This window comes from Hevea brasiliensis, chromosome 7 (genome assembly GCF_030052815.1).
Source record: "Hevea brasiliensis isolate MT/VB/25A 57/8 chromosome 7, ASM3005281v1, whole genome shotgun sequence".
Lineage (NCBI taxonomy): Eukaryota > Viridiplantae > Streptophyta > Magnoliopsida > Malpighiales > Euphorbiaceae > Hevea > Hevea brasiliensis.
The window spans coordinates 5,663,344-5,689,618 of record NC_079499.1 but is presented as its reverse complement, the minus strand read 5'-3'; the positions used below and the strand labels follow the sequence as shown (position 1 = coordinate 5,689,618).

The following is a 26,275-nucleotide window of genomic DNA, read 5'->3' as shown; positions in this document are numbered from 1 at the left end:
TTTACTGTGAGCAGTTCGATGCATTGTGAGTTCTCTTGAGTGTAATCGGATTTATGGGTAGTACAACTTTGAGCTTATAATGATGATTTAGTTATTGATGATAGTGAAAGATAGCATACCCATGGATGTAGCCCTATGTTGAGAGGGTGAACTATGTAAATATTTGTGTTTTATATGTTTGTTTTATTTTTTTACAGTTTACACGCTTTTCCAGTACACAATATATTTTTTATTATATTCCAAGCATATTCAGATAAGCTTTTGACTTAATATCCAATAAAATTGGAAACTTTGAAAAATAATTAATTCAAATTTAAGTATTTTTATAATATAAATTGAAGTTGAGAGACAGTAGCGATAAAACAACATCAAAGTTAAATGACAATGAGTAAAATTAAACCGCACTTTGAATCCATCTTTTAAAATATTTTTTTATAAAGTTCTATCCGTATCTTTAAATTTAAAATGCTGTTAATTTTAATTTATAATATAAAATTTATTAAACTTTAATTTAGTGTATTTAAAATTTTATTTTACCTTTAACTTTTGGTTCCTTACTTTACAATGCTAATCAAGGATATAAATTATGAAATATGAGTGAAATATTCCCCTATGCTCCCTTGCTTTCTATTCACTTCATAAAATTTTCCTTTATTCGATACTTTTTTACGGATATTTTCATTAATGGCACTACTCAATAATAATATTCTCTAATTAATTTTATGATTTTTCTTCATATAAAAATTTAAAAAATATAAATATAAATATATTTAATAAATAATATATCTTTAACGACTGGCTAAACTTGATACTATGATAGTATCATCACTTTGCCCATTGAATGAAAGCAAAGCAAAAGCAAGCAAACAAGCAATAGATAGAGATGGAGATGGAGGGGGTCAAAAAGCTTAAAAAAAGAGCACTCAAAAACATTGGAAAGGGAAAGGGAATAGGAGAGTGGAGGAGGTGAGGCTACTTTATAATAATTTTATATGATTACCCACCACCCCTACTAGTGGGTTAATGTAGGTGGGTCCAATGGGTTCCACCTTGAATATAATTATATTCATAGCATATTATTTGATATGATATCTTTCACCTCCACCACCTTTTCAGATAGGAACAAAAAATTTTCTTGGTTCTAAGTCAAAGTCTTAAGGCCATGTCTGGCATGCATGGTCAATTACCCACATTGACATAACCATGCATTTATCCCTATAATTTTGTTATGTTGTCATATAGTGCCTTAATTTCATGTGACTAATGATTGCATTTTAATTTTAATATTAGTTATTGAAAACCCAAAAATATTCACTATTCAACATTGTTCCACTTTTGATTAGATTTTATAACATTTCTATGTTTTGCATTTTGGCTTTCTTTACTTTAATTCACATATTTAGAAGTATTTGGTACAAAATGAATAAAAGTAATTATTATTTTTATAATTTTTAATTTCTTATTAATATTATTTAAATAATTAAAGAGAATATATTAAATTTTCACTTCATCAATAATAATTACTCTTTTTAAAGGTTAAATGACTCAATCTCTCTTGAAAGCTAATGTGAGAGAAATCAAGAGATTATCCACCCATATTAAGCTTTTTATATAATTGGACATTAGGATATATTATAATTTAACTTTCAAATCAGCCTATAATTATTAAAAAAAAAAAAGGGTCAATTCAAATGGGCCAAATACCTGGGCTAGGCCCAAATATACTAAGGAGAGAAGTCCAAGATAATATTATAGCGTACTACGTACCGGTCTACATGGTTTCAACTTTCCACGCACTGCTAAAAGAACACCAAAAGGTGAAATCAGCAGAAAAGAAAAAAAAAATGAAGAAGAAGAAGAGCTGCTTGAAGTCACTCCCCAATTAATCGATCAAGTCCTTCACAGTTGACACCTTCAAGAATTTCCCACTCCAAGGTAACCCTCTTATTCACTGCCTGGAGCCTGCAATTCTTTCTTCTACAGGCATCGAATGCCAATTCTTTCTTCCAAGTCAGTCGTGGGTTTGATTAAATCTTTTTAGCTGAGGAAAAGGGAACTACTGGAGCTACTTTTAGCTTTGAAATTCTTAGTACTGCTTCTGCAGCTATGAGGAGACAGTTTATATGAAATAAAGACTAAGAGCTATATTAATGCAATAATGCGGCAGTTTTGAACTAACAATTTCTATAAGATAATAGTTCTATGTTTATTTACCTGTAACTCTTGGCATGGCAGTTTTTGTACTTCAACTTGCATAAAGATGAAGATTGCTTCTTGAGGTGATTCTGCATTTTAACTTTTTTTTCTTCACCCAGTCCCTTGTTTTCTCTCTCCAGAAATTTTCACAACTTAGATTTAGGCTTTGCCCTCGCCACTTGAAGGAACGAGAATTTTGGAGGATTTATTGTACACATGTCAAGAGCCGCGTGACTGAGTAAGTTTTATAAGTTTTCAGTGGTTTAGTCCTAATATTTTGAAATTTATTGCAACAGAAGCTCTATTTTCACTGTTATCTTATGAGTTGGAAACTATGCTCGAAGACTTGACCTTGTGAGAAGAGGAAGCATTTAATTGCATTTTTCAATTTTTTGTGCTGTTCTTACAAATTGGTTCTCTATTGCTGATGCATGGAAAAAGGTAAATGTTTTAACTTTTTGAATCTTAGATTCCATGCTTATTTAGTGCATAGGTATATTAAATTCTAGACATATTCATTGTTTTAATGCATAACTATTACAGTAAAATTTGAATAGGATTCATACCATGTGATGGGAAGAAGGATATTTGGGCACTTTGTGCATAGGGGAAAAAAAAATTCAGTGGGCTGGGAAATTAAGTGGTCAGTTTCTAGCCATCCAGGGTGATAATCATTCTCTGGCAGAGTTCTGAATCACTTTTGACAAAGGAGAAAACTTTTCCAGTAGTCCAACTCCTTGTTGCAGGACCAGACTGTCTATTCTTCAATCTTGAGTTCATAGCATCTCAAATTTACTGTTGGTATGGGTATCAATATTGTTGCATAACTTGAAAGAGAATGATTCAGTATGAAGTGTGCTGCAGAGTCCACTAGAGTAGACTTAATCCAGTAGAAATTTGTGCTTTGTCTATTCATTCAACTGCTTCTCTCAAGTAGGACTCTTTTAATTGGACCTCATCGTGATGTCTTGCCATGAGGGAACATGTAACACAATAGCCCATAAGTCATAATAACATAGAGGATAGATTCAATTTAAATACTAGGACTACCTATTTTAGGTATTCTATTTATTTAGGCAATTATGCTGGTTTGGAATTCCTAATTAGAATTTGCTTAGTATTTTCTTGTTTAGAATTCCATATCCTAATACTAATAGGATGAGAGAACTTTTTCTATGATTAACAATTTATTTGAGAATTAATAAAATTGAGAGTTTGTTTCTCTTCCCTTGATTTTCGCATTTCACAACCTGTTAAATCTTTTGCCCAACATATTCATGATTTGCATGCTAAGATTAGGCAAAGGATTTAAGTAATGAAAGTTGTAAACTTACTGTTAATGTGCATAAGAATAAAGAATTCAAGGTTGGTGACTATGTCATGATTCGAGTTTGCTCTAAAAGATATCCTAAAAATTCCTTAAAGAAATTGCATGCTCAAGCCACTGGCCCAATCTCCATTTTGCAAAAATTTAGATTTAATGCGTATTTACTTGACTTAATCATACGAAGATTAGTCCTAATTTCAATGTGGCAAATTTGTCACCTTATTGAAACACTTTTGAGCCTTCTACATTGCATTCTAGTGTTTTTGTAGGTACTTTGTCTTCTAGTGTTTCTGCAGGTCAACATGTTCCAAAGTGGTTCTCTTCCTCAAATGAAAGATGTTATTGAAACCGTGCTAGATGATTTGTTACTTACTCTCAAATTGGTTTCTGCAAATTTCTTGTCAAATGCCATGGTCATTCCGACTCTGATGCCACTTGGATTATTGAAGAGAAATTTCAAGCTTTGGATCCTTCTCTCTTTGATTCTTATTTGCGGTTCAACTCTCTAAAGTCAAGTTATTTTCAACTAAAGGAGAATAATGCATGATCTTCTAGAGATTTGATGACTAAATATTTTAGGAAAAGATATAACAAGTAATACTTTATTTATTTAGGGAGTTATATTGGTTTAGGATTCCCAACTGACATTTGCTTCATATTTTCTATTTAGGATTTCAAATCCTAATATAGGATTACAAATAATCTATAAATATTGTCTTCTAGGTATTTTGGATAGATCTTTTTGTATGATTGACAATTGATTTGAGAATAAATAAAATTGAGAGTTGGTTTCTCTTTCCCTTTGTTCTTTTGGTTCCACATCAATTAGTTTGCGAAACATGGTTTTAAATAACAGCTGTTACGTAATGCGACTAACATGACGGCCGTTATTTATAGGTAAATAAGAGAATCATTACCCTTTACCTGTTAGTTAAAGGCAGATTTTGAAATGCCTGAGTGTCACCACCATTACTTAATGGTAACAGTTGTTATTTACTGTTGCGTAACGATAACGGCTGTGACTTAATAATTCAGCTTTATACAAATCACATGGCAGCAGTGTTTTCTAAGCTTTCTTTAATTCACTATGTGTTCCAGCCTTCCAAGCTACTATTTCTATACATTTTCTCTCAAAATTTCACCAAACTTCTCCTCCTTTCTATAAATCTTTCCCTTATTCTTTTTTAAGCTAAGATCATCATAAATATTTCTATTCTTCATAAATACTTTTTGCAAAATATGAGTATTATTTGCTGTTTTTAGCGTATTTGATGTATTTATCGTTATTATATAATTGTGTATCTTAGTTTTACTTTTTTTTTATTAGCAAATTTTATTAATAAAATTCCAAGAAAAACTTAACCTATAGCACCATAACTAAACCAAGCCATGAGGATCCCCGATAGACCCAAACTAGATGCCACATGTTATGTGAAGAAACCTAGACTAAAGTACAAAAATATCTCATGAACTTAGCAAAGTTTTCAAAAAAAAAAAATTGCATAACGCTGGGCCGCTGGGCCGTTACTATTACATTATGGCCATTATAGGCCTGTTTCTATTACACGTGACAATGACCACAATTGTGGCCACACCCGCGACTTAAAACCATGTTGCAAACAGTTAATCTTTTGATCTTTGGCCCTAATCAAAATCTTTTGTTTTAGATAAATAATTTAGAAAATCTTATCTGAGATATTATTTGTAAATAAAATAATTCAGAAGACATGTCTGACTGCCTCTTCTCCTAGTATTGTCTACTAATGCAAGCCATAGCCGAAGTGTTGGTCCTAATTTTGTTTTCAGGCTTGGTCAAATATACCAACTCAGGATTCGTTTTGTTGCTTTTGTTCTTTTCAAAATTGTTAGATCTGCATATTTTTTCCTACATACATTTATCAGCTTCAGCTTAATTATAAATATAGTCAAGTGCTTTTTTTAAACCTTTTTCATAGATCCCTTTTACACAAAAAGCAATTGCTTAATCTCAGATATCCTGAGCATGTATCAGGAGACTAATGATTATCTCACAGCTCTATCAATTGCATTAAGTATGATATTTTTCCCTTCCTTCTCTCTCCCACAAACTTGTATCATATGTCCATATAATTTGCACATCCACACACAAAATCTGACGTCTTGGTTCTTGGTTTGTATATTAGATATGAGTTGCAGGCCAAACGGCTATCAAATCTTAAACCAATGGCAATGGAGAAGGTAAAACTTGAGATGCTAGTGCATTTGAAGCTGAAATGGCAGGAAAAAAAAAGGCAGCAAGTTCAGAACCTCCAATTTTGTGAAATTATCCCCTCTTAGCCTTGAGTTGAAAGCATAGGCGTATGTACTAGTCTAATTTTACTTGGAAAGAAATCGCTTCATAACACCTACTGAATTCAGTGATTGCATTTCTTGTGCTATGAAACGCCTACTGAATTTAGTGATTGCAGAGACATGCTTTATTTTAACCTTTCATAAGATCAATTGCTAGAAACCACTAAAGCATGGTTAGGTTTGAATTTTGAAATATGTCTGGAGTCCTGATTCTTGTGGGAATACAAGACTTCTACAATGAGCAGTTGAGATACATCATGATTCAATCCTTCAAACCTTGTGTTTTACCAACATCACTTGTACCGGGTGCTTATCTATTTTTGTTCAAATGATAATTTGGTTTATTTTATGCATATTGGCTTCATATGGAATGGTGAAATCAGAAATGGGTAATAGTTGAAGAGTCGGTCAGCTGCATTTGGGTTCAGAATTGGAATCAATTGATCAACCAAATAAGAAACCAGCTGAAATCCATCCCCGTTCAAGGCGGACTCAGCCTAAATGTTGGTGAGTCCCAAGTGACGTAGGCATAATTTGACACTTGATGTTGACGAAATCCTGTGGCTGAATGCAGCTGTAGTAGCATCACTGCAAGCTCAAGCTGTATTCCAAAGTGTACTTCCTAGTCTTAGATATGACTCAATGGACTTGGAAATGGAGACTGAGTTTGTTCAAGGTTCCAGCTTCTAAATGAATCACAGCTTTCCTTCAGCTGTCACACTTGAACTCACGTATGTGGACAAAGGAGTTGGTTCTTAGAAGCAATAATATTGAATATGGTTGCTTTAGACCCATTCTGGTGGTTAGATACTTGTCTTTTCATGTAGAAACTAGACAGAAAAGGAAGAAGGATTAAAAAATAAAAAAAAAGGCAATTTCATTTCATTGTTAACAAAATCACAAGAAGAGATCTGGAGGGCTGTTGTTTCTCGAATTGAAAATTTTAAACTATTCATGTGAAGAAGGTATGTTGAAATTGATCTTGTCTTGGCCACAGTAATTCACAGATTTCACAAGAAGTGATAGACGAGCTATTTTCAGGCTGGTGAAAAGAGCTGCCTAGATTTTTCAACGAAGGAGGATGTGAAAAACATTGACTTAAAGTCCAGTTACACCCCTGTATTTATTAGAAAGTTTAATTTAATATATTTTTAATTTTTTATTTAATTTAACTTATAAATTTTAATTTAAGTTCAATTTAACTTAAAAATAAAAAAAATTAAGAAGTTAAACTTTTTAATTTTTGGGTTTAAATCAAGAAATTAAGAAATTTAATCTTAAAATTAAGAAATTAAATTTTTTTATTTTTTTATTTAAATCAAAAAATTAAAAAATTTAGCTCATAAATTTTAATTTTTGGGTTGAATTGAGGTTAAATTGAAACTTTTGGGTTAAATTGAATAAAAAGTTAAAAATATGTTAAATTAAACTTTTTCAATAAATATAGAAACTAAATTAAATATTTTGCTAAAAAAAATTAGACTATTAGATACTGAGGTTTGCTGAGATGTTCATTGAGGTTCATTTAAGGTCAAATTATTTTTTAATCCTTAAATTTTATTACTACTAACATTTTCATCTCTATATTGTATAAGAGATTTAAAGTTTGTTTTCGGAAAAAAAGTTCTCTAGAATTTAATTTTATCAAACACTTTAATCATTCTATTTATTTTTAGTCCATTTAACTGTTAATATTTCAAGAAAAGACCAAAAAATCATTACCAAAACCAACAATCTTGGAGATATTTTAATATTTTTTTAAAATTAAAAGTGTTAATAATAATAATAATAATAAATTTTAAAAATAAAATAATTTATTTAAAATTTTCTCCTATTTAATTTATTTAATTGACGAGTGATGAAACAATGTTGAAATATATTTAAAAAATAAAACCTTGAAGGGTTTTTATTTTATTTTAATAATAATAATAATAATAATAATATAAAAACTAAAAAATAATTTACCCTATGTATGTGGGTGTGGTTACTCATTTTGCTTTGGACTTGGAATAGGAAGTCCAGGCTTTAAAATAGTAATTCACTAATTCTCATCCACATCTCATGAAGGACAAATAGGTTTGAAGCTTTTTTTTTTTTTAAAAAGTCAAAATTATATTTATGTGAAGTAAAATTCATTTATTTATTATGGCTCTGTTTGCTAAAAATTATTATTTTAGAAAATATTTTTCATAGTTTTTAAAGTTAGAATCACTCAAAAAAAATGAATCAACAAATTTCCCTACTTAAATGAAAACCTAAGTAATTTTTAATGAAAGTGGCTTATTCTTTTCAAATTCTTTTCAAAATTTGAAGACATTTTCTAGATTTTGATAATTTTATTAAAATTAAAATGTAAAAATATTTATACATGTACTAAAATAAATATATACTATTAATTTAACACTGTAACTAAATAATAGAAAATATTTTTTGAAAAAATAATTTTCATAAAAAACAATTTTCACATATAAATTATTTCTTAAGTAGCTTATTTATAAAGTTCATTTATTTACTAAATTTAGAGAATAAAATTGAAAGTATCTACATATCATATTTCTTTTTCTTTTTTTTTTAATAAATTGATGTATAACAGTACATATCATACTGTATGAAAACTTACCTTCAGTAGGCAAGTGATTCAGTCATTCATCATGAGTGTTGATTGAGTATGAAGTTAGAATTTGAATCTGACAACCCATTGCTGTTCTAAAATTTTCAAATTAAGCACACCCATATTGAAATCATTATGATCATGCTCATAGGAAGAATGAATCTTTGTAATTATGCCTTAAACAGGCAAGTCAGTCATGAGCATTTCTTCATTTTCAAAACAAAGAGAGGCAAAAGAATAAAAAATGTAAGAAGCAAAGATGCAAGTTGTCTGAGTGGAAGACAGAAGTTTCAGGCAACTTGGCAGTGATGAACAAATGCCATAGAAAAAATTGAAACAAAACAAAACAAAAAACAAAAGAAAGAAAGAAATCTGTAAAGCTCAAGAATAGAAGGGATAAAAGGACATTATCAAATCTATGTTGAAGATGTCACAACCTGTGATGCAAAACTTTGCAGAAACGTACAATGTCCCATGTGAATAGGCAAACTCACCAATGCAAGGGGACTCTGACCATTAATGCATATTCAATAAATGCCCCCTTGACAAGCTCAACAATTTTACCACAGTTAGTAACAGAGATAAAGAAAGGGGAGAAAAAAGAAAGCCAATAAATTAAAAAAAAAAAAAGCCAACAAATTTAAAATAAATAAATAAATGGGAAACTGTGCTGCCAAAAAGAACCTGAACTTCTGAAGTAAGATTCTACAGAACAATCCAAGGCTGCAACCTGCAAGAACCACACCACACCATCTCTACCACCTGTGATTTTGAAACCTGAATGTTCAAAGCATAATGGGGCCAGTTCCTGGTTCAACTAACAGAGGCCATGATGAAAAAAAATAAAATTTTAATTGGAGGGAAAAAAAAGGAAAAATAAAAAAATTAAATAAAAGTTATGAGATGGAAAATATGATTTTTCAAGTCCATAAAAAAATAAATAAAAAGAAGGGAGAGAGTGGAAATAGTACTGTCAAGCCTAAAGATCTTGGGCCAGTAGTTGAATATGGTGGTCCTGTACAGCAGCATTAATTGAAGAACGAGGAAAATTCCAGTATTTAACCACTTAAAACAACACTTAGTCCAATCTAACCGATCAGAGCTACTGTAATTGACAACATAGAGCCATAGACCACCGCCATCAGCACATCTCACATAAGATCAAGACAAGTGGGACAGGAAATAATCTTACTTAGATTTACAGGCGTAGAGACATCACTGTCAAAACTTAAAATTGAATGTAGAAGATGTATCCTTGCATAAGATGTATTATGAGAAATCTAGGGAACAAAACAAAGAAAAAGACAACACATATAATGAGAAATGAGTTACATTTATTTCCAAAAAGAACATTCATGGTTCATCCCTAAATATAGACAAAAGTAAAATTTCATAATAAAAAAAAAAAGAAGGGGAAAAAAAAGAAAGGAAAAGAAAATCTAGCAATTAGATATACCTCCTAAAAATTACAATAGTGAACATCTAATCATAAATTATCTGCTCTTCCCCATTCTCCTTATAAATGATTCCTTTGCCTCTCCATTTAAGCAAATAATCTTCATTTGGTATCTGGCTAACGTATAATTCATCAGCTCTGTTACAATTCAGACCTTTACCTTCCATGTCTCCATTCTCTTTACATAAGCTCAGAAAGATGACAGAACATACCCCACTAACCAATATTAGTACCACCTTCAAAACCCTTAAGCATAAGATCAAAGAAGTCAGGGATGATGGATAGCCTAGTGATAAGATACTTTATTTTGGAATCACTTGGACCCATTCGTAACGTCCAGGGAGTGGCAAATCATTTACAACATCAAAGTTGTACCTGCAAAATCCCAGTAAACAAATGAGAAGACTCACCTCAGCTAGTTGAGAGTGCAATCTAGTTGAAATAAACAATTTCATTTTCCTGTTTCTTGGATCACTAAACCTGTATGCTACCTTTCACAATGACCATGCATGAAATATAGCATAATTTTGTTAAGAAAAAAGTATAGCATCATACTTCTCAATGAATAATCTCTGTTGCTTCTGTTCTGCACAGGCAAAAAATTCCTCCATGTCTTTTGTTGTTGGGTTATTTCTCTGTATGACATTCCTAACTCTACGGTTAGTTGTAGTTGAGCTTCCCTGTCTTGTGGTGGAACCTGGGGTTCCAATGGTATTTGAGTCTCTTATCAAGCTGCACGGTGTGCTTTCTCTAGTGCTTCTGCTTATCAAAATATTAAAACAAATAACGCCAATAAATACAATAAATGCTGATGGGAAATTCATGTCCAGATTATTTCATGGTTCCTAAAATAGCTTCACCAAATTTCTTTCCAATCAATAATTGAAAACTTTCAGATATAAAAATAATATCAAACTAAAGTAAATAGACATCACTATTATTGTGGAAAAGGAACTTATGCAAAGAAAGTAAGTCGCACTATTTACAAGGACAACATCCAATTTGGAAGTCAGGTGCCATACAATGAAAGCAAGAAAACTGAAACTTTTTGTCACCTACTGATAGCCCTAAAACAGAGTATCCCAAATAAATGTATCAGTCAGCAACTAGGCCCCATGAATATGATATATCATTATCCACTAACATGCTAACACAAATGAGGCTGAAGAGATATTGGCACCGTATAGCGGTTGAAAAACTGAGAAAAAACGAAGCCACAACAGCAGTGATTCAAACCTGGAATATCTCACTTGAGCGATAGCACCCCTTTTTTTGGGGTAGTTAAACCATAATTCTATCTATTTCATGGATCTGAATTATGCTTGAGGGCCCAGATAAAGCTATCAAAAAGAAAAGGATTCATGAACTAATATTGCCAACAACAGAAAATTACCAAGATTATTCACAGGATAGTGAAATTTAAGTCAGTCTGAGATTATAAATCAGAAAAAAAAAATGCATATTCTTTATTCAAATCCTGTTGTACCCTTGAAAAAGAAAGGAGATAAATCAGTTTCCACAATAGAAAGAAACGCAACTTGAAACGTTAATAACTCTGCTGGTGGGCACATGTTGCATAATGGAAACCTATGTAAAATATAAATTAAAAGAACCACATCTTACAAGTCACAAACATCACTAACCTTTTGTGAAAGCAATACAATAATATTAATGTACCACATTAAAATGAAAGCTCGGGAAAAAAAAAAAAAATAAAAAAAAAGAACAACAGAGAAACACCCAACCCCCAACCCCCCCCCCCCCCCCCCAACACACCCCAAAAAAAAATTATATTATATTATATTATATATATATATATATATATATATATATATATATATATATATATATATATATTTGTACTTTTTCTCATTGCAGAAGAAAAAATGCATATAATTCCCATCATCTTAGTATAAGCTCTTAGCTCGTGTTGTACTAGTAGCCAGTTCCTAAACTAAAGCTATGTAGACAGCACAATTAATCACCAAGAAAAACACCCCATTGATCACTAAAACAAAAATATTAAGGAAAAACCACTAGAAGGAAGACTTGTAAAGAACAAAGAATCAAATATGAATAGTTTTCTATTTAAAATTTTAAGAAAACAAATATAACCTCTAAAACCCTTCATACAAGCTAGGGAAGTACCAAATCAGCATTCCAGTGCAAGCAAATTTACTTTTCTTCGTTCTCTTTGTAGAGAAAGGGAAGTACTTTGAAAAAAAATTTAGAAAAAAAGGTCAAGAAAGGGGAAAATATATATATATATATATATATATTGAGGTACTCTTTCTGGAGCTGGCAATCACACGAGAACCTTACTAGACGAAAAGGAAGCTGCTTAGCTTATATTACTTAAGAAAAATAAAACAGAGGACACCACCCAAAAAAAATCATAGATCAAACCCAAAGAAACGGCTACAAGTAGCAGTGGAAAAACTTCACAAAATGAACAACAATACAAAAGCCCCAACTAGAAACAAAGAAAAAAATCAACAGAAAACAGAGCTACATTGAAAAGCCCATGCCCAAAAAATTTGGGTTCGAAAAAGGAAAACCACTTTGGGCACAGACAAAGAGCAAAACAAGATTATACCTCTCTCTGGGTTCAAAGTCCAAATAGTTATCTCCAAAAGAACCCTCAAAACCCAAATCCTCTGCTTCACACTTCAAACCCAGCATTTCCCCTTTGTTACTAAAACACCCCTCTCCTTCGCCATCGTCACAATCAGCGGCAACCTTCACCGAACTCTTACTAAACCTGGAAGTCCCCTTGGAGTTCAATTTCTTGGTAGAGGTAGAGTTTGAGTTCTGCTTAGCTTCTTGTAGCAGTTGCAATTTTTTGCTATCATTAAGCAGAGCAGGCTTTTCAAGACGGCGACTCCTGAGCTGGAGGTAAGAGAAGGAAGAGGTATCTAGGTTAGGGGAAGCGGAGGGAGAGGAAGGTTGGAGACGCTGAAGAGCGAGAGTTTTAGCACGAGTACGGACACCCAAGGTGGTGGATTGAGAGAGGTCCATGAGGGCAACGTCTCCAATGATTTTAGACTTGTTCATGTACTTGCCCATGAGTGTGTTTCTATGATTCTGATACTAAAACTACGTAAGAGCGTATGTAGGTATGGTATCAAAGGTTTCAGGGGGAAAAAGGGGCAGTGATGGTGATGAAGCGCAGAAGAAGAGTAGGGAAAAAGAGAGGGACCAGAGCGGACCAATTTTGTATCAGAAAGAGGAGGGGCGAACCGAGTGTTAATAGGCAAAAAAAGAAAAAGACACTCTAGGGTTGGGATTAGGGAAACATTTCTCCCCTTTTTATTTCATTTTCTCATTATTATATTTTTGATTTCCCACCCTCTTCTTTTTTTTTTTAATTATTATAAATATATATATATATATATATACACAATGAAAAATATTTTTATATATAAATTATTTTTTATAACATAAATAATATTTAAAATAAATTATTTTTTATTATATTATAATTAATATTTGTTTTTTATATTAAAAAAATAAAAACATCCTTAAATTTTGAGTTTCTCTGATTTTTCATTATTAATAATGAAAAAAAAATATATTTTATAATTTTTTTAATAATACAACATTATACTAGTTAAAATTTATTAAATATACTTATTTATTATTAATTTTACATTGAGGATTATTAAAATTACTTAAAATGTGTAATATTATATGAAAAAGGTATAATGCAATATACAAAATATAATTTTTTATATTACCGATACAATATTAATAATAAATAAATATATTTAATAATAAAATGACACTCAATCTAAAAATCCGAATACCTTAATATCCTTTAAATATAATATATATTTATTTATATGTTATTTATTTTTTAATAGTATTTTACCTTAAAGTTTTATGTTTATGCTTTTTTTATATTTAAAAATTTATTAAAATAAATATAAAGTAAACCCTCAAATAATTTAACCATACAAAAAACCCAAATTAAAAAAAAATCTACTACGAATGAGTTTAAATTAATATAAAAATTAATTTAAATTTTAAAGTGTTAAATCAGTATAAAAAATTATTAAAAATTAGAACACATGAGTTTATTTAGTTACTAAATTATTACTTTAATTATTTTATTTAAAATGATTTTAAAATAAAATCAATAAGTAAAAAATTTATTTTATTTGAGAAAAAAAATACACATAAATAAATTAATAATAAAATAAATTATACTAAAATTATAATTAATTTAATTTTAAAAATTTATTAAACGAGAAAGCATGAAGGGAAGTTTCATGCAAACAAAAAGATTAGACGGTGTCAGAGTCAGAGTGGGCACTGTCACATCCTTTTACTTTCTGTTTTAATTAATTATCACTTTAAGATAATCGATTCCACCTTATCTCCACCATTGCTCATCTAAATGGATTACTGATTTGAAATTTCATTCACTTCCCAACAATCATTGGCTCTTATTTCTTTTATTTTTTTTTATCATATAAAATTATTATAAAAAAATTATATGGACAGCATTATAATTATTTTTTTATTTAACTTTGTTTTAATTTAAATTTTTACAACTTTACGATTTCAACATCCAAGGATGGACTAAGTAAATTAGCGGAGCTACACCCGTCTTAAAATTTTAATTTTAATTACGAATATATATCTAATAGAGTTTCACATTTAATTCTAAAAAATTTATAATAAAATTTAAAATGTTTAATTTTTTATTGATATAATTAAAAAAATAATAAAATTATATTTTTATAATTTAAAATTTTATTTTTTATTAATCTAATTAAATTAAAACTAATAGCTCATATTTTTAAATTTTTCTTTAAATAAAAAAAAATAAATTATAAGCAAAATACACAAGTTTTCTAAATGTGAATATTACATCTGTCAAACATCAAATTTGGAGTTTGAATAGGTTACTGTCTCCCCTTAAAATTTTAATTTTTAATTTCAATAAAATTTTAAAAAATTAATTTTTATATTAACCCAATTAAACCAAAAAAAAATTAATGAGCCAATGTTTTAATAATTTAAAAAATTATTTTTTTATTAATTAGTTTAACTCAATTGAAAAATTAGTAACTCATATTTTTTAATTTTCAATTTAAGTAATAAAAATAGTAATTTAAAAAAAAAATCAAATTGCAAGTAAAATATATAAGACACTTAAGTTTAAATGTTATATCTATCACTATATATGTAAATGTTGTATCCATCATTAATTGATATTTTTTATTATTACAAATAAATAAAAAATTTAATGAATTAATATTTTAATAATTTAAAATATTATTTTTTTTCCTAGCTAAATTAAAGAGTTATTCATCCATATTTTTTAAAATTTTCTTTTAAAAATAGTCAAATTATAAATAAATTACACAATACACCTACTTTAAATATTGTATACGATCATTGGTTACTCATATATTTAAATATTGTTTTCATTGTTATTAATACAACAAAATTATATTAACAAGTTTTAATTTAATATTATTAGAGTCATTTTTAAAATTAAAATTTTGAGTTTATATCTCAAACCGAGTCAGATATAATAAAAAAAAATTAGCATCATAATTATTTTATTGAGATCAATAATTAATTTCTAATAAAAAATAACAACTTTAAATTTTGAAAATATTGATAATACATTAATAGCCATGGGCATTAATTAGACAATATAATATAATATAATATAATCTACGTTGGCATGTAGTCCTCTAACCCCTAAACTAAGAATTGAAATTTTCCATGTGATGTTCACTATTTAATTATTTGATTTTATGATTGACATTCAACATATATCTATAGGAGTTTTATATTTTTGAAATTTCTCTAAATTTAGAGAATAAAAATGAGAAAATCTACAACCAACAATGTTTTTTATTAGATTTATTCAGATAACTAATAATTTAAATGTTAAATTAAATTTTTTATTTAATTTCTATTAAAATTTAAATTAAAAACATCACAATTCAATGTCGAGCTAAAACTCATTGATTAAATCAATAGTCTTTAATTAAATTAGATTTTACTTCTTATAAACTAAGAATTTGTTTGATAGCTCTTTAAAAATTTAATATATTTTATTAATAACTTCAAAATCTTTAAACAATTCTTTGTAAATTATTTTTTTATCAACAAGTGTTTAGTGCAATGGTAAGCACTACTGCATTTTCAAATTGACGGTCATGAATCCCAAAACAAATTAGTATTACGTATATCGTAAAACGGACATTGATGATACCTTTGATGCATCTATTTTTTTTTTTTTTAAATATTTGAAAAGATTATTATTTAAAAAATAATTTGAAAATAATTATTTATTTTAAATTTTTATAATTAAAATATGTAAAATTTAATTTTAAATTATTTTTTAATACATCCTCACTGACATATATTTAATGAGATTTTTTTTTTAATAATAGTTCTAACAATATTTGATAGTTGTGAGATTTTGTGAACCTTTGATGACTGCCGCATGACTTGGGAGATCACCGAGTAGGCTCAGACAATCTCTAAAGGGACGGTCGCTGTGGCTGGTGAATGCGGTCGATATGGTAAACCGGATGTGATCTGCAAGACGAAGGGCAAAGTGGGTCTTCTCAAGTTGGACTTCAATGAGAGGGAGTATTGGTACTTAGAGCATGTAATAAATGAGAGGGAATAAGAAGTTAACGTTTAGAGATTTATCTCCCCACCTGATGATGCCATAAGAAGTATATATGGCTTTGACCATCTTGCCTGCTAGTTGGTCAATACAAATAGATAAGTTGAATGTACTGTTGTATTGGCATGTGTACTAAGTAATTAAGGAAAAATTGATCTTTGAGTCATGAAAAATTAATCGAGTTCAGAGAGGATGGATCGAGTTCGAAAATTTTTATCATTCCTATCAATTATTTATATTGTTGTTATACATTAATTTTATAGTAATAAAATAAATGTTATTATATAATTTTTTATTATTAATTCTAACATTTATTGAATTGAAGTAATAATATATTACAATAATAAGTAATTAATTATGTGATAACCCAATTAATAATTTTGTCTTATCAGGTGGGGCATGGAATTATAAAAAAGATAGAACATACTATATAACATATATTAAACTAGTTCTATAAAATTTGGTGACACAAATAATAAATCGAGTCAGATTTTTAATTAATTTGAATAATAAATTGATTTGTCAAAAATTAAGCCATCTGATCAGTTTTTCACTTATTCGAATCGTTTTTAAGGAAAAATTATTTTAAATAATAGCAAAGAGATTTAAACTGGCAAAGCAAAATGGTCTTTTTCACATAAGCAGGCTAATGGTCTAAAAGTGGACCGTTGGCAACCATCTTTTGAAATGAGGCCCGATGTAACTGCTGGTTTACAATTCACCAAAATGTGTGCTTGCATTTTATTAGTTGGGGACCCATGAATCCAAAATCATGAATCGCAAAACTCATACTAGAATCACAAAATTGATATGAAATGGTAAGCCGAGGCTGCTTTATCTGAGGAATCGTACAGGAATGGTAGCAGTCAGAGCGAGGGATTTGGACTTCTTGCAGCTGAAATTGTTTTTTTAAATAAAAAAAATCACTTTAGATATTATTGAAAAAAGTAGTTTGAAAAAAATTATTTTAGTATTCGTATAACTAAAATTAATTAAATTTAATTTTTAATTATTTTTTAATACTCTCTGACTAGTATATTTAAAAAAATTATTTTCTCAATAGCTATTTCAACAAGAATGTCAAACGCAAGTTTAAAAAGCAAAGGCTACTGAAGGAGTGAGCATTGAGGTCAGATAAGAGTTGCATTTACGTTAAGCCATGAGTATAAGAGTCGAGAGCATGAAAAGTTACGTTATAATATTTAACACCCCTAATTTTTAAATTATTTATTTTATGGATAAATATTAATATTTTATTTTATTAAAATTTTAAAAAATTATTTGAAATTTTTCGAATTTTAGAGATCAGGTTTGATTTTTTAAAATCAATAAACTTTGTTAATTTTTACAAATTAATTTAAAAATTAAGTGGCAAAACAAAAAATATATTTAGACTCTACAAAATTTTTTGAGTTTTTTAAAATTTTTAGCCCACGTTTTTTATCACATGACAAAATAAAAAATCAATTTTCGGGTATTCAATCTGACTAGTTAATTGAACCTGACCGATAGAATCAGACCGGTCTTCTTTTTCTTCTTCCTGTCCCCCGCGCCTGACGACCTCTCTCTCTCTCTTCTATTTTCTCTCTCCGCCCTCCTCCCCTTGCCGGCCAGCCACCACCCTAGCAGTCCCTGGTTGCCGACGCACCTCCAAGACGTCTCATCACTTCCAGCCAACACCCCAGTTGGCCGAAAAATCGTGCTAAAGCTCCCCTGGCAATCGCTTCAGCCTTCCAAGGTTAATTCGGCCCGATCCGCTACCAATTGATCGGGTCTTATCCCAAACATCATCTACACCTCGAGAGCTTTCTATAGACACTAAGAACACCCAAATCTATCGAGCAGTTTTGTACAATTTTTGCACGGGAAATTATAGCCCATTTTAATTTTTTTGGCTAAATTTTTCGCAAACCGTAAACTCCACAAAAAATCTGAAAGTACTAGAGTGCTCCCCTCGACAAGAGCTTCAGGGCAATATCTATTTCAAAATTTTTCGACATCGTTTTCCTGTGGGTCCCACGAAACTTCGCAATATTTTTTCGAGTATTAAATAAGCTTAATAAATTCAGTAAAAATTATATATTAATCCCGTGTTATAGGTTTCACGTAGGTGCATTTGATTTACGGAAATTGATCGCCGATTGGCTCTATATTTTCAGTCGACAAACAAGTGGCCAAGCTACTTCAAAACTCGTTAATATTATATGCTACCTCACCATATCCGCATCGCCTTGGATACGCTTCCAGATTAGAATTGGCGAGGTAAGTCTAACCCTAAGTTTCCTTAATTATTTAGTTTCAGTTTAGATTAAAAATTCATAAAATATTCGTAAGTAGTTAGAAAATTATAATTTCTTTTGTATTAGCTTAGTAATATTGCTAAGAATCACGGGCAAAATTTTAGAATTTTTAGAGCTCATTTGGGTAATTTTTGCAAAAGAATTAATTATAGGAACTAAATTATAAATTTTTAAAATTATAGTAGTTGACTGCTTGGATGGACCTAGGAGGGGCCATGGATGTGATTGAGATATGATTGTGTGACTCGTGGATATAGAAGTGTATTTTTAGCCATTTTGCAAGTTGGGTAGGTCATAGATAGAGGAGGAACTCTGCCTGATTTTTGTCATAGCATAGGGTGTCTTTAATTTTTTTTAAGCTTGTATTGAGTTAATTATATTAAATAATTGTAATATAATTGTCGTGAGTCGTAATACCTTCCTCCTTTGCCCACCATCACAAAGGACTCTCGCCACGCCTGTGAGTAAAATATTGATTTTAATTATAATTATAATTTTAATATTATATATATTTAAGGCATGCTTATGCATCACTTATAAATATATATTTACTATCACGCACCCAACCTATGGGTCGAACGACACTAGACCGTCCACTTTAAAGCTCCCGAGGCCCGTAGTAAGCCTAATTATTCATCAACCCAATTCTAAGGCCCATTTGGGCCGAATTTCAATAATTCAACCGGACAGAGTCCGGCCATAAAATGGACCATTTAACGGGGAGTTTTTGACTCGCCAGACCTCTAAACACAATATAGAATAAATTGGGGAGCTCAGCTCACCCTCCACATAATCAAAATGTCATAACTCAATTAGAGCTCAGCTACCTTATCCAATCTCATCATGTGTACAGTTAATAATTTTACAGATCTAACATAAATTTTATAATACAGGCCTAAAATAAAAATAAATACTTCTAACATATGCGAGTCTAAAATTTAACTCAATTGTACAAAATACATTAAATACTATTAATGAACCTGTGAAGATGAAGAGCAGGTTAATCACAACAAATAATCTTCTTGTAGCCTGAAAAAATAGATGAATAGGAGTGAGCGCTCACTCAGAGAGTAAAATATCAATTTTAACCATAATCTCTATAGCTATCTAAAGCTAATGCACCTTATGGAGTGAAATGAAACATCGTCATAATTTTCATATCATAATAGCAAAAAGGCAATTTGGAGCACTCACACACCTAACATCACAAACAATACATATATGGGAGCCGATCCTATACAACCCTCTTAATCCAACCTCTCGCTAGCGAGTGTCTCTGCCTGACTTTCGCTAATAAATCATACGGGTCCCAAAGTGAGTGTCTCTCAAGCCGTGTCTACCCCGAAGGACAGGGTCCCAGTGAGTGTCTCTCGAGCCGTGTCTACTCGTCCTATCCATATCCAATACCATACCACATGTACGCCACGCACACACACTACTCTAAATTACCACAAACAACATCCATGGCACTTCAACAATTATAAATGCAATATAAAATGTGCCTAGTGTTTAACTACATAGATACATATTTATAAGTGATGCATGGGTATACTTGAATATATAATAATATCGAAATTACAATTAAAATTAATATTTTACTCACAAACTTGAACCGAGGTCATCAAGGCCGAAATGGAGGAGGAAGACTATCCCGGCTCACCTGACAATTTCATTGTAATTATTTAATATATTTAACTCAATACAAGTTTAGAAAAGACCAAAGACACCCTAAGTTATGCTGAAAATCTGACAGAGTCTCCCCTATACCTATGACCTATCTAACTCAGAAATGGTTCAAATAACACCGATAAACTCAACCCATATCTCATCATCATTATATGGCCCCTCCCCGGGCCCTCCAAACCAAGCAATAATCACAACATCAGATAACTCAATTATAAGACTTCAAAACTATTATTTTTCAAAAACTATCCAAACTAACTTTAAAAATTATATAAATATACCCCGCGGTCCTTAACAATATTATAAGGCTATTGCAATAGGAATCGTAATTTCTTTATCATCCACGAATATTTTATAAATTTTATTCTAACCCAGTACAAGGTAAAAATTGAGTAATATAGAGTTCGAAGTTTACCTATGCCAACCGATAACCGAACGTGTTCGTAACGCCCAAAACTGGGATAGCCTATAATCTTGACCCGATTCTAAATGGTTCCAAAGAATTATCCGCTTGGCCCAAATTGCAAACTGAGCGACGATGAAATTTTCAATAAATAAAAGTACATATGCAAATTTCACAATACTATCGATAGAATAATATATATATATATATTACATTTACATAGTTAAATATTAGGCATGCTTTGTATTGCATTTTTAATTGATAAAATTAATATGGATATTGTTTTATGGTACTTTGGAGTCAGGTGTGGTGATATTAGATATGGACAGACGGATAGACGCTACCGACCTTGACTCTCTAGGACTATATCCTATTATGGTTAAGACGGTAGGCACTACCGAGTTGATCTCGCTAGCCTCCGTGATTTAGATTATTAAGAGAAAGTCCGCTTGAGATGTATTCACCGCAGAGGTTGGATTTAAGAAAGTTATTTAGGGATCAATATATATATATATATATATTGTTTGAGCATTATATGGGTGTGTGAGTACTCTAAATTACCTTATTGTTGTCTCAGAATGTGACTTGTATGAAATATTTGAAGGTGTTGTATTTCATCCCTTATGATGCACTAGTCTTAGATAGGTGTAGAAATTGTATTTAAAATCGTGATTTTACTCTTTGAGTCGAATGCTCACTCCTCGCTTACCTTATTTTTCGTGATACGTGAGATTTCTAGTTGAGTTTTAACCTATCTCTCTCATTCGCAAGTCATTTAGTAATATCTCATATGTTTTGTATAACTTTACTAAATTATATAACTCGCATGTGTTAGAAGTATTTTATTTGATTTGAGTCTGTAATATAATGCCATGTCGGATCTGTAAATCTATTAAATGTATGTAAGATTGATTGGATGAGGAAGCTGAGCTCCCATTTGATTTTATGACATGATGAATATGTGGAGGGTGAGTTGAGCTTCCCAAATTAATATATATTGTGTTTACAGTTGAGAATCAAAACTTCCTGCTGGGTAGCCTATGTTATGGCTGATTGTCTCGTTAATTTCTTGAAATTAGGCTCAACATGGGCCTTATGATTGGGTTAAGAAATATTTATGTTTACTAAGAACCTCAGAATTTAGATCGCCTGCATCCTAATGTTGGTCCGACCTATAAGTTGGGTCATGACATCATAGATCCAGCGCCTATTTCATTTTTCATTTAGTAATTTTTAATATTTAATAATTATAATATTATCATTTAATAAGTATAATATTTAACTAATTTTTTACGATTCACTTATTGAAACAATAATCAATTTACTAAATCTCTCAATCAGATTAAGATTCAAATTGGGTGTGATAGCTATGTATTAAATGGAACAAATTAAATTATTATGTACTAAATGATATCAATCAAAATATAATTAATAATTTTGAACAAAATTATTCATTGGATTAATTCTTATTTTGAAAAACAAAAGCAAATAATGATGAATAATGTTGTTGAATAATTAATTCAAACTTTTCCCTAAAATTAGGGTTTTTGGTACAAACAAGAAATTTTTAATGACAACTGTCAGTGTCATTCACCAAATTTCCCGCCAAAACGTTGTGACCTTCTTCTGGCCTTTCAGACGACTCAGCCGGGAAATGAGGATTAATATAAAAAATAGTAAGCCAATAATTGAGTGACAAGTATTTAAAAATTAGAAAATTTATTTTTTTAATGTGCCCAAAATTGAAATTTCATGAAATTCACCCACATTTATTTTTCATTTTATAATTGGTTTAATTCCCAATTAAAATTAAATGTTAAAGTTGTTTTTAAAATTATAAAATATTAAATTTAAGTCATAATTAAAATTAAATGACACTTAATATCAATTGTGGTATGGTTGATTGATATATAAATTAAGTAATCGCTCATTTAAATTCTCAAATTAAAGTACAATTAAAGAAAATTTTTTTATGAAGAAATCAATTATAGTCTCAAATATTGAATTCAGTTGAATGTATATACCGATTTTATATAGAGCTCAACTCAAACATGGAGTTTGATTAGATATGTTATTAATTTTTTTTTTATAAAAAATATAAGAAATTTTTAAAGACAGATTGACATATGTATAATAATATATATGAATAAATCTCAATAAGTAAATATGTAAATATTTTTTTTCTTTTTAATATATTTAATCAAACTATTAATTTAAGTTATTTCCCTTTCTTTATTATTTTTTATGCCTCATTTTAAATAGGAGAAAAATATTTTCCCTCGTTATTCTCTTTTATTTGTTTGCCATCCTATTTTCCGGGTGTCCAAACAGAGTGTAATTGCAAATGATATTGTGCTTGCATCGCTTGCGTGGGGCTTACCTAATCACAACTTGCGGCAGTGGCAGAGTGCATGGCCTTTGCATATTTTCACATAAATATTTTTAATTAGATTTTAAATTTAAATTTTTAAAATTTAATAAATTAAAATAATAATTACAATGAAATATATATATATATATATATATATATATATATATATATATATATATATATATTATATAAAATAAATAAAACTTGAAATAATTTGGGGAGAGATTTTTAGTTGATACTCTTTTATTTCTTATACTTTAAGATAATATTCTATCAAATTATTTTGTTTTATAATTTAAATTTATATAAAGATATTAAAATTCAAGTTCTTAATTTTTTTTATTGATATAAACAAATTTCACCCAAAAAGAAAATATGTATGTTAGAAGTAGGGATGACAACGGATTAAATTTTTATAAATATTGCATATGATCAAATCCTAATAGTATAAGTTTGAATAATGTATAACCGAGTTCGAATTTAAAGAATAAAACTTATGATAGAACTAAATTTTCATGTTAATTATCTGTTATTCAAACTCATTTATATAAATATTTAATTATAATAATATTTATAAATTTTATATTTTTATTTTAAAAAAAATAAAATTTAAATAGTTTATGAAATTATTAAATTTTTAAAATATAAATTATTAATAAAAAATAATTTTTTATATAGATTATTAATTAAAATACATAAAATTAATTTAATTTAATTTAAATATTTTTAAATAATAATTACTAAATATAAAATAAATTTAAATAATTAATAATAAAATTTAATAAAATTTAAAATAAATTTAAATTTTAAAAATATTAATCAAATCTTACCGTTGTCATCTTAGTTGAAATGTATAAATATTGAAATAAAAAAAATATATATATATATATATATTTAACAGGATTGGATAGTAAATTATTGTGGTGGGTCCACTCATTACACGAGCACACATTACAAAGGGTGGGAGCATCCACATTGGATTTTCGTCCTTTACAAAATACCCACAGCTTTTTTAAAAGGGAATCTCCTGAAACCCTAATACAATAGGGACCCTACCCTACACTCACCTCCAAATTAGCACAATTAATTATTAATTACTAAACAATTAGTATTTCACTGTCCTTTTTAACCCACAGGTTTTTTTTAATTTCCCTATTTCCTAGGGCTATAACCAGCCGTACAAATGGCCAACGTGTGAATACGAACTCAGCCAATCATGACTCGCTTTTTTATTATTATTTAACTTAATACAATCTTTTTTTCACGTCCTCCCGCTTTCTTTTTCAGGTGGGCATGCTTAACTCGCGCGCCAAAATCATCCAGTTCGATGGAACATTACGTGATTAATCATTAACGCAAATGATAATGATAGACATCCAAATGTAAATTATAAGATTCGATAAGTTTAAAAATAAAGTATTACAACAAGAATCGATATTATACCCATTACCAAGTAGCTTATATCACTTTCATTTTTTAGAAATTGCTTTCTCATCACCATAAATGATTCGTTTTATTTTATTTTCATCATATTATCCTTTTTTATTTAATTAGAAAATTAATATTATTAATATTTTTATTTTTCATTTTAAATTTTAACATTTTAATTAATATATTTTAATTTTGATAAAATATTTTTTATTAATAACATAAAATATAAAATATTTATTTATATCTAAAGACTTAAAATTAATTATAAATTTTTTTATTAACAATAATAATTATTTTATTATTTTATTTATATTTTTAAAATTATTTAATTATCTTAAAAAATAATTATTTTCTTATTTCAATAATAAAATAAATGATATAATATAAAAGATTAATAATTATATATTTATTTAAATAATATAATATATTCATTTAATAATTATATATTAAATATAATGTTATAAATTTATAATTTTATATTTATTTATATAATTAAATATATTATATGATATATAACCTTATTAGTCATTTCACATATCAACTGTAACAGATAAATATAATTTTACCAAATACTTAACATAAAACAAATATCATCACTATCGCTATCACTATCACCAATAAAGAATAAATGCATCACCTAAAATTATCAAATAGATTCAACAGCTTAAACCAAACAGTTCCTATATAAATAATATAAAAACAATTATTTATTTAAATTTAAATTTTTATTCTTTTATTTTATAAGAGATATAATTGAAGTAAGAATGATAAAGTTTAGAGTATTCATAAAAATTATATCATTTAAATTAAATTTAATTAATATTATTAAAATTTAAATATATTTTAAATTTAATTAAAATTGATTTTTAACTATTTAAATTCATCCCAAATTTACTTATTATTAATAAAAAAATTAAAATCCCTTTAATTTTATACATTTTAATTAATATTTTATATAAAAATTTATTTTGATTAATAATTTATATTTTAAAATTTTAATAATTTAATAAAATATTTAAATTTCATTTATATAAAATAAAACATATAAATATTATTATAAAAATATATATATTTTATATTTAATGTAAGTATTTAAGTACAAATAAATTTAAATAACGGATAATTAATATGTAAAATTCAAACTCGACCTAAACCATCTCGTGTATTATTTTTAAAATCCAATTTAATCCAAATCCAATTATATAATACTTAAATCAGTCCTTATTAGAGTTCGTCATCGAATACCAGAAATCGACTCATTATCGCCTTTAATTGTAAAGTTGATAATTTTGATCCAACATTTATACTTAATTCAAAATGGATTTAAATTCTAATTTAAATATTCAAATTAAAATAGTCAATTAAAATTAAGATTTAATCGTATTAATCATGAATTTCAGTAAATATGAAATGACTGTTTTACTTAATCAACTCATGTTAATAATCATTTAACAAATTTAAACCATATGATCATATTATTTACATATTGAAACTAAATAGTTTCA

At 28.6% G+C, this 26,275-nt stretch overlaps 1 protein-coding gene and 1 long non-coding RNA gene across 4 annotated transcripts; one reads left to right on the top strand and one right to left on the bottom strand.

Moving 5' to 3' along the window:
- Positions 1-1,791: 1,791 nt before the first annotated feature.
- On the top strand, positions 1,792-6,207 carry LOC131181495 (uncharacterized). 3 transcript variants are annotated; one of them, XR_009150012.1, is made up of 3 exons: positions 1,792-1,935; positions 2,337-2,434; positions 5,686-6,207. It is a non-coding gene; the product is annotated as an uncharacterized LOC131181495 (long non-coding RNA). The 3 variants fall into 3 exon arrangements; XR_009150013.1 differs by lacking the exon at positions 5,686-6,207 and adding an exon at positions 3,782-5,472; XR_009150014.1 differs by lacking the exon at positions 5,686-6,207 and adding an exon at positions 3,782-5,472 and having other exon boundaries at positions 2,337-2,637.
- Positions 6,208-9,779: 3,572 nt separating this feature from the next.
- On the bottom strand, positions 9,780-13,193 carry LOC110643034 (cyclin-dependent kinase inhibitor 3). Its single transcript, XM_021795254.2, has 3 exons — positions 12,518-13,193; positions 10,477-10,680; positions 9,780-10,296 (listed from the first exon to the last, which is right to left on the bottom strand). The coding sequence occupies exons 1-3, from the start codon at positions 12,985-12,987 to the stop codon at positions 10,224-10,226; spliced, it is 747 nt and encodes a 248-aa protein (XP_021650946.2). The 5' UTR covers positions 12,988-13,193; the 3' UTR covers positions 9,780-10,223.
- Positions 13,194-26,275: the final 13,082 nt, after the last annotated feature.

Bases quoted from the DNA above. Each gene is read 5' to 3' on its own strand.
- LOC110643034 (XM_021795254.2), bottom strand. From the start codon at position 12,987: ATGGGCAAGTACATGAACAAGTCTAAAATCATTGGAGACGTTGCCCTC. The intron at 10,681-12,517 runs GTATAATCTTGT...TTTGATAAGCAG, and splicing joins GACTTTGAACCCAGAGAGAG to AAGCACTAGAGAAAGCACAC. The intron at 10,297-10,476 runs GTATGATGCTAT...GGGATTTTGCAG, and splicing joins CAGAGATTATTCATTGAGAA to GTACAACTTTGATGTTGTAA.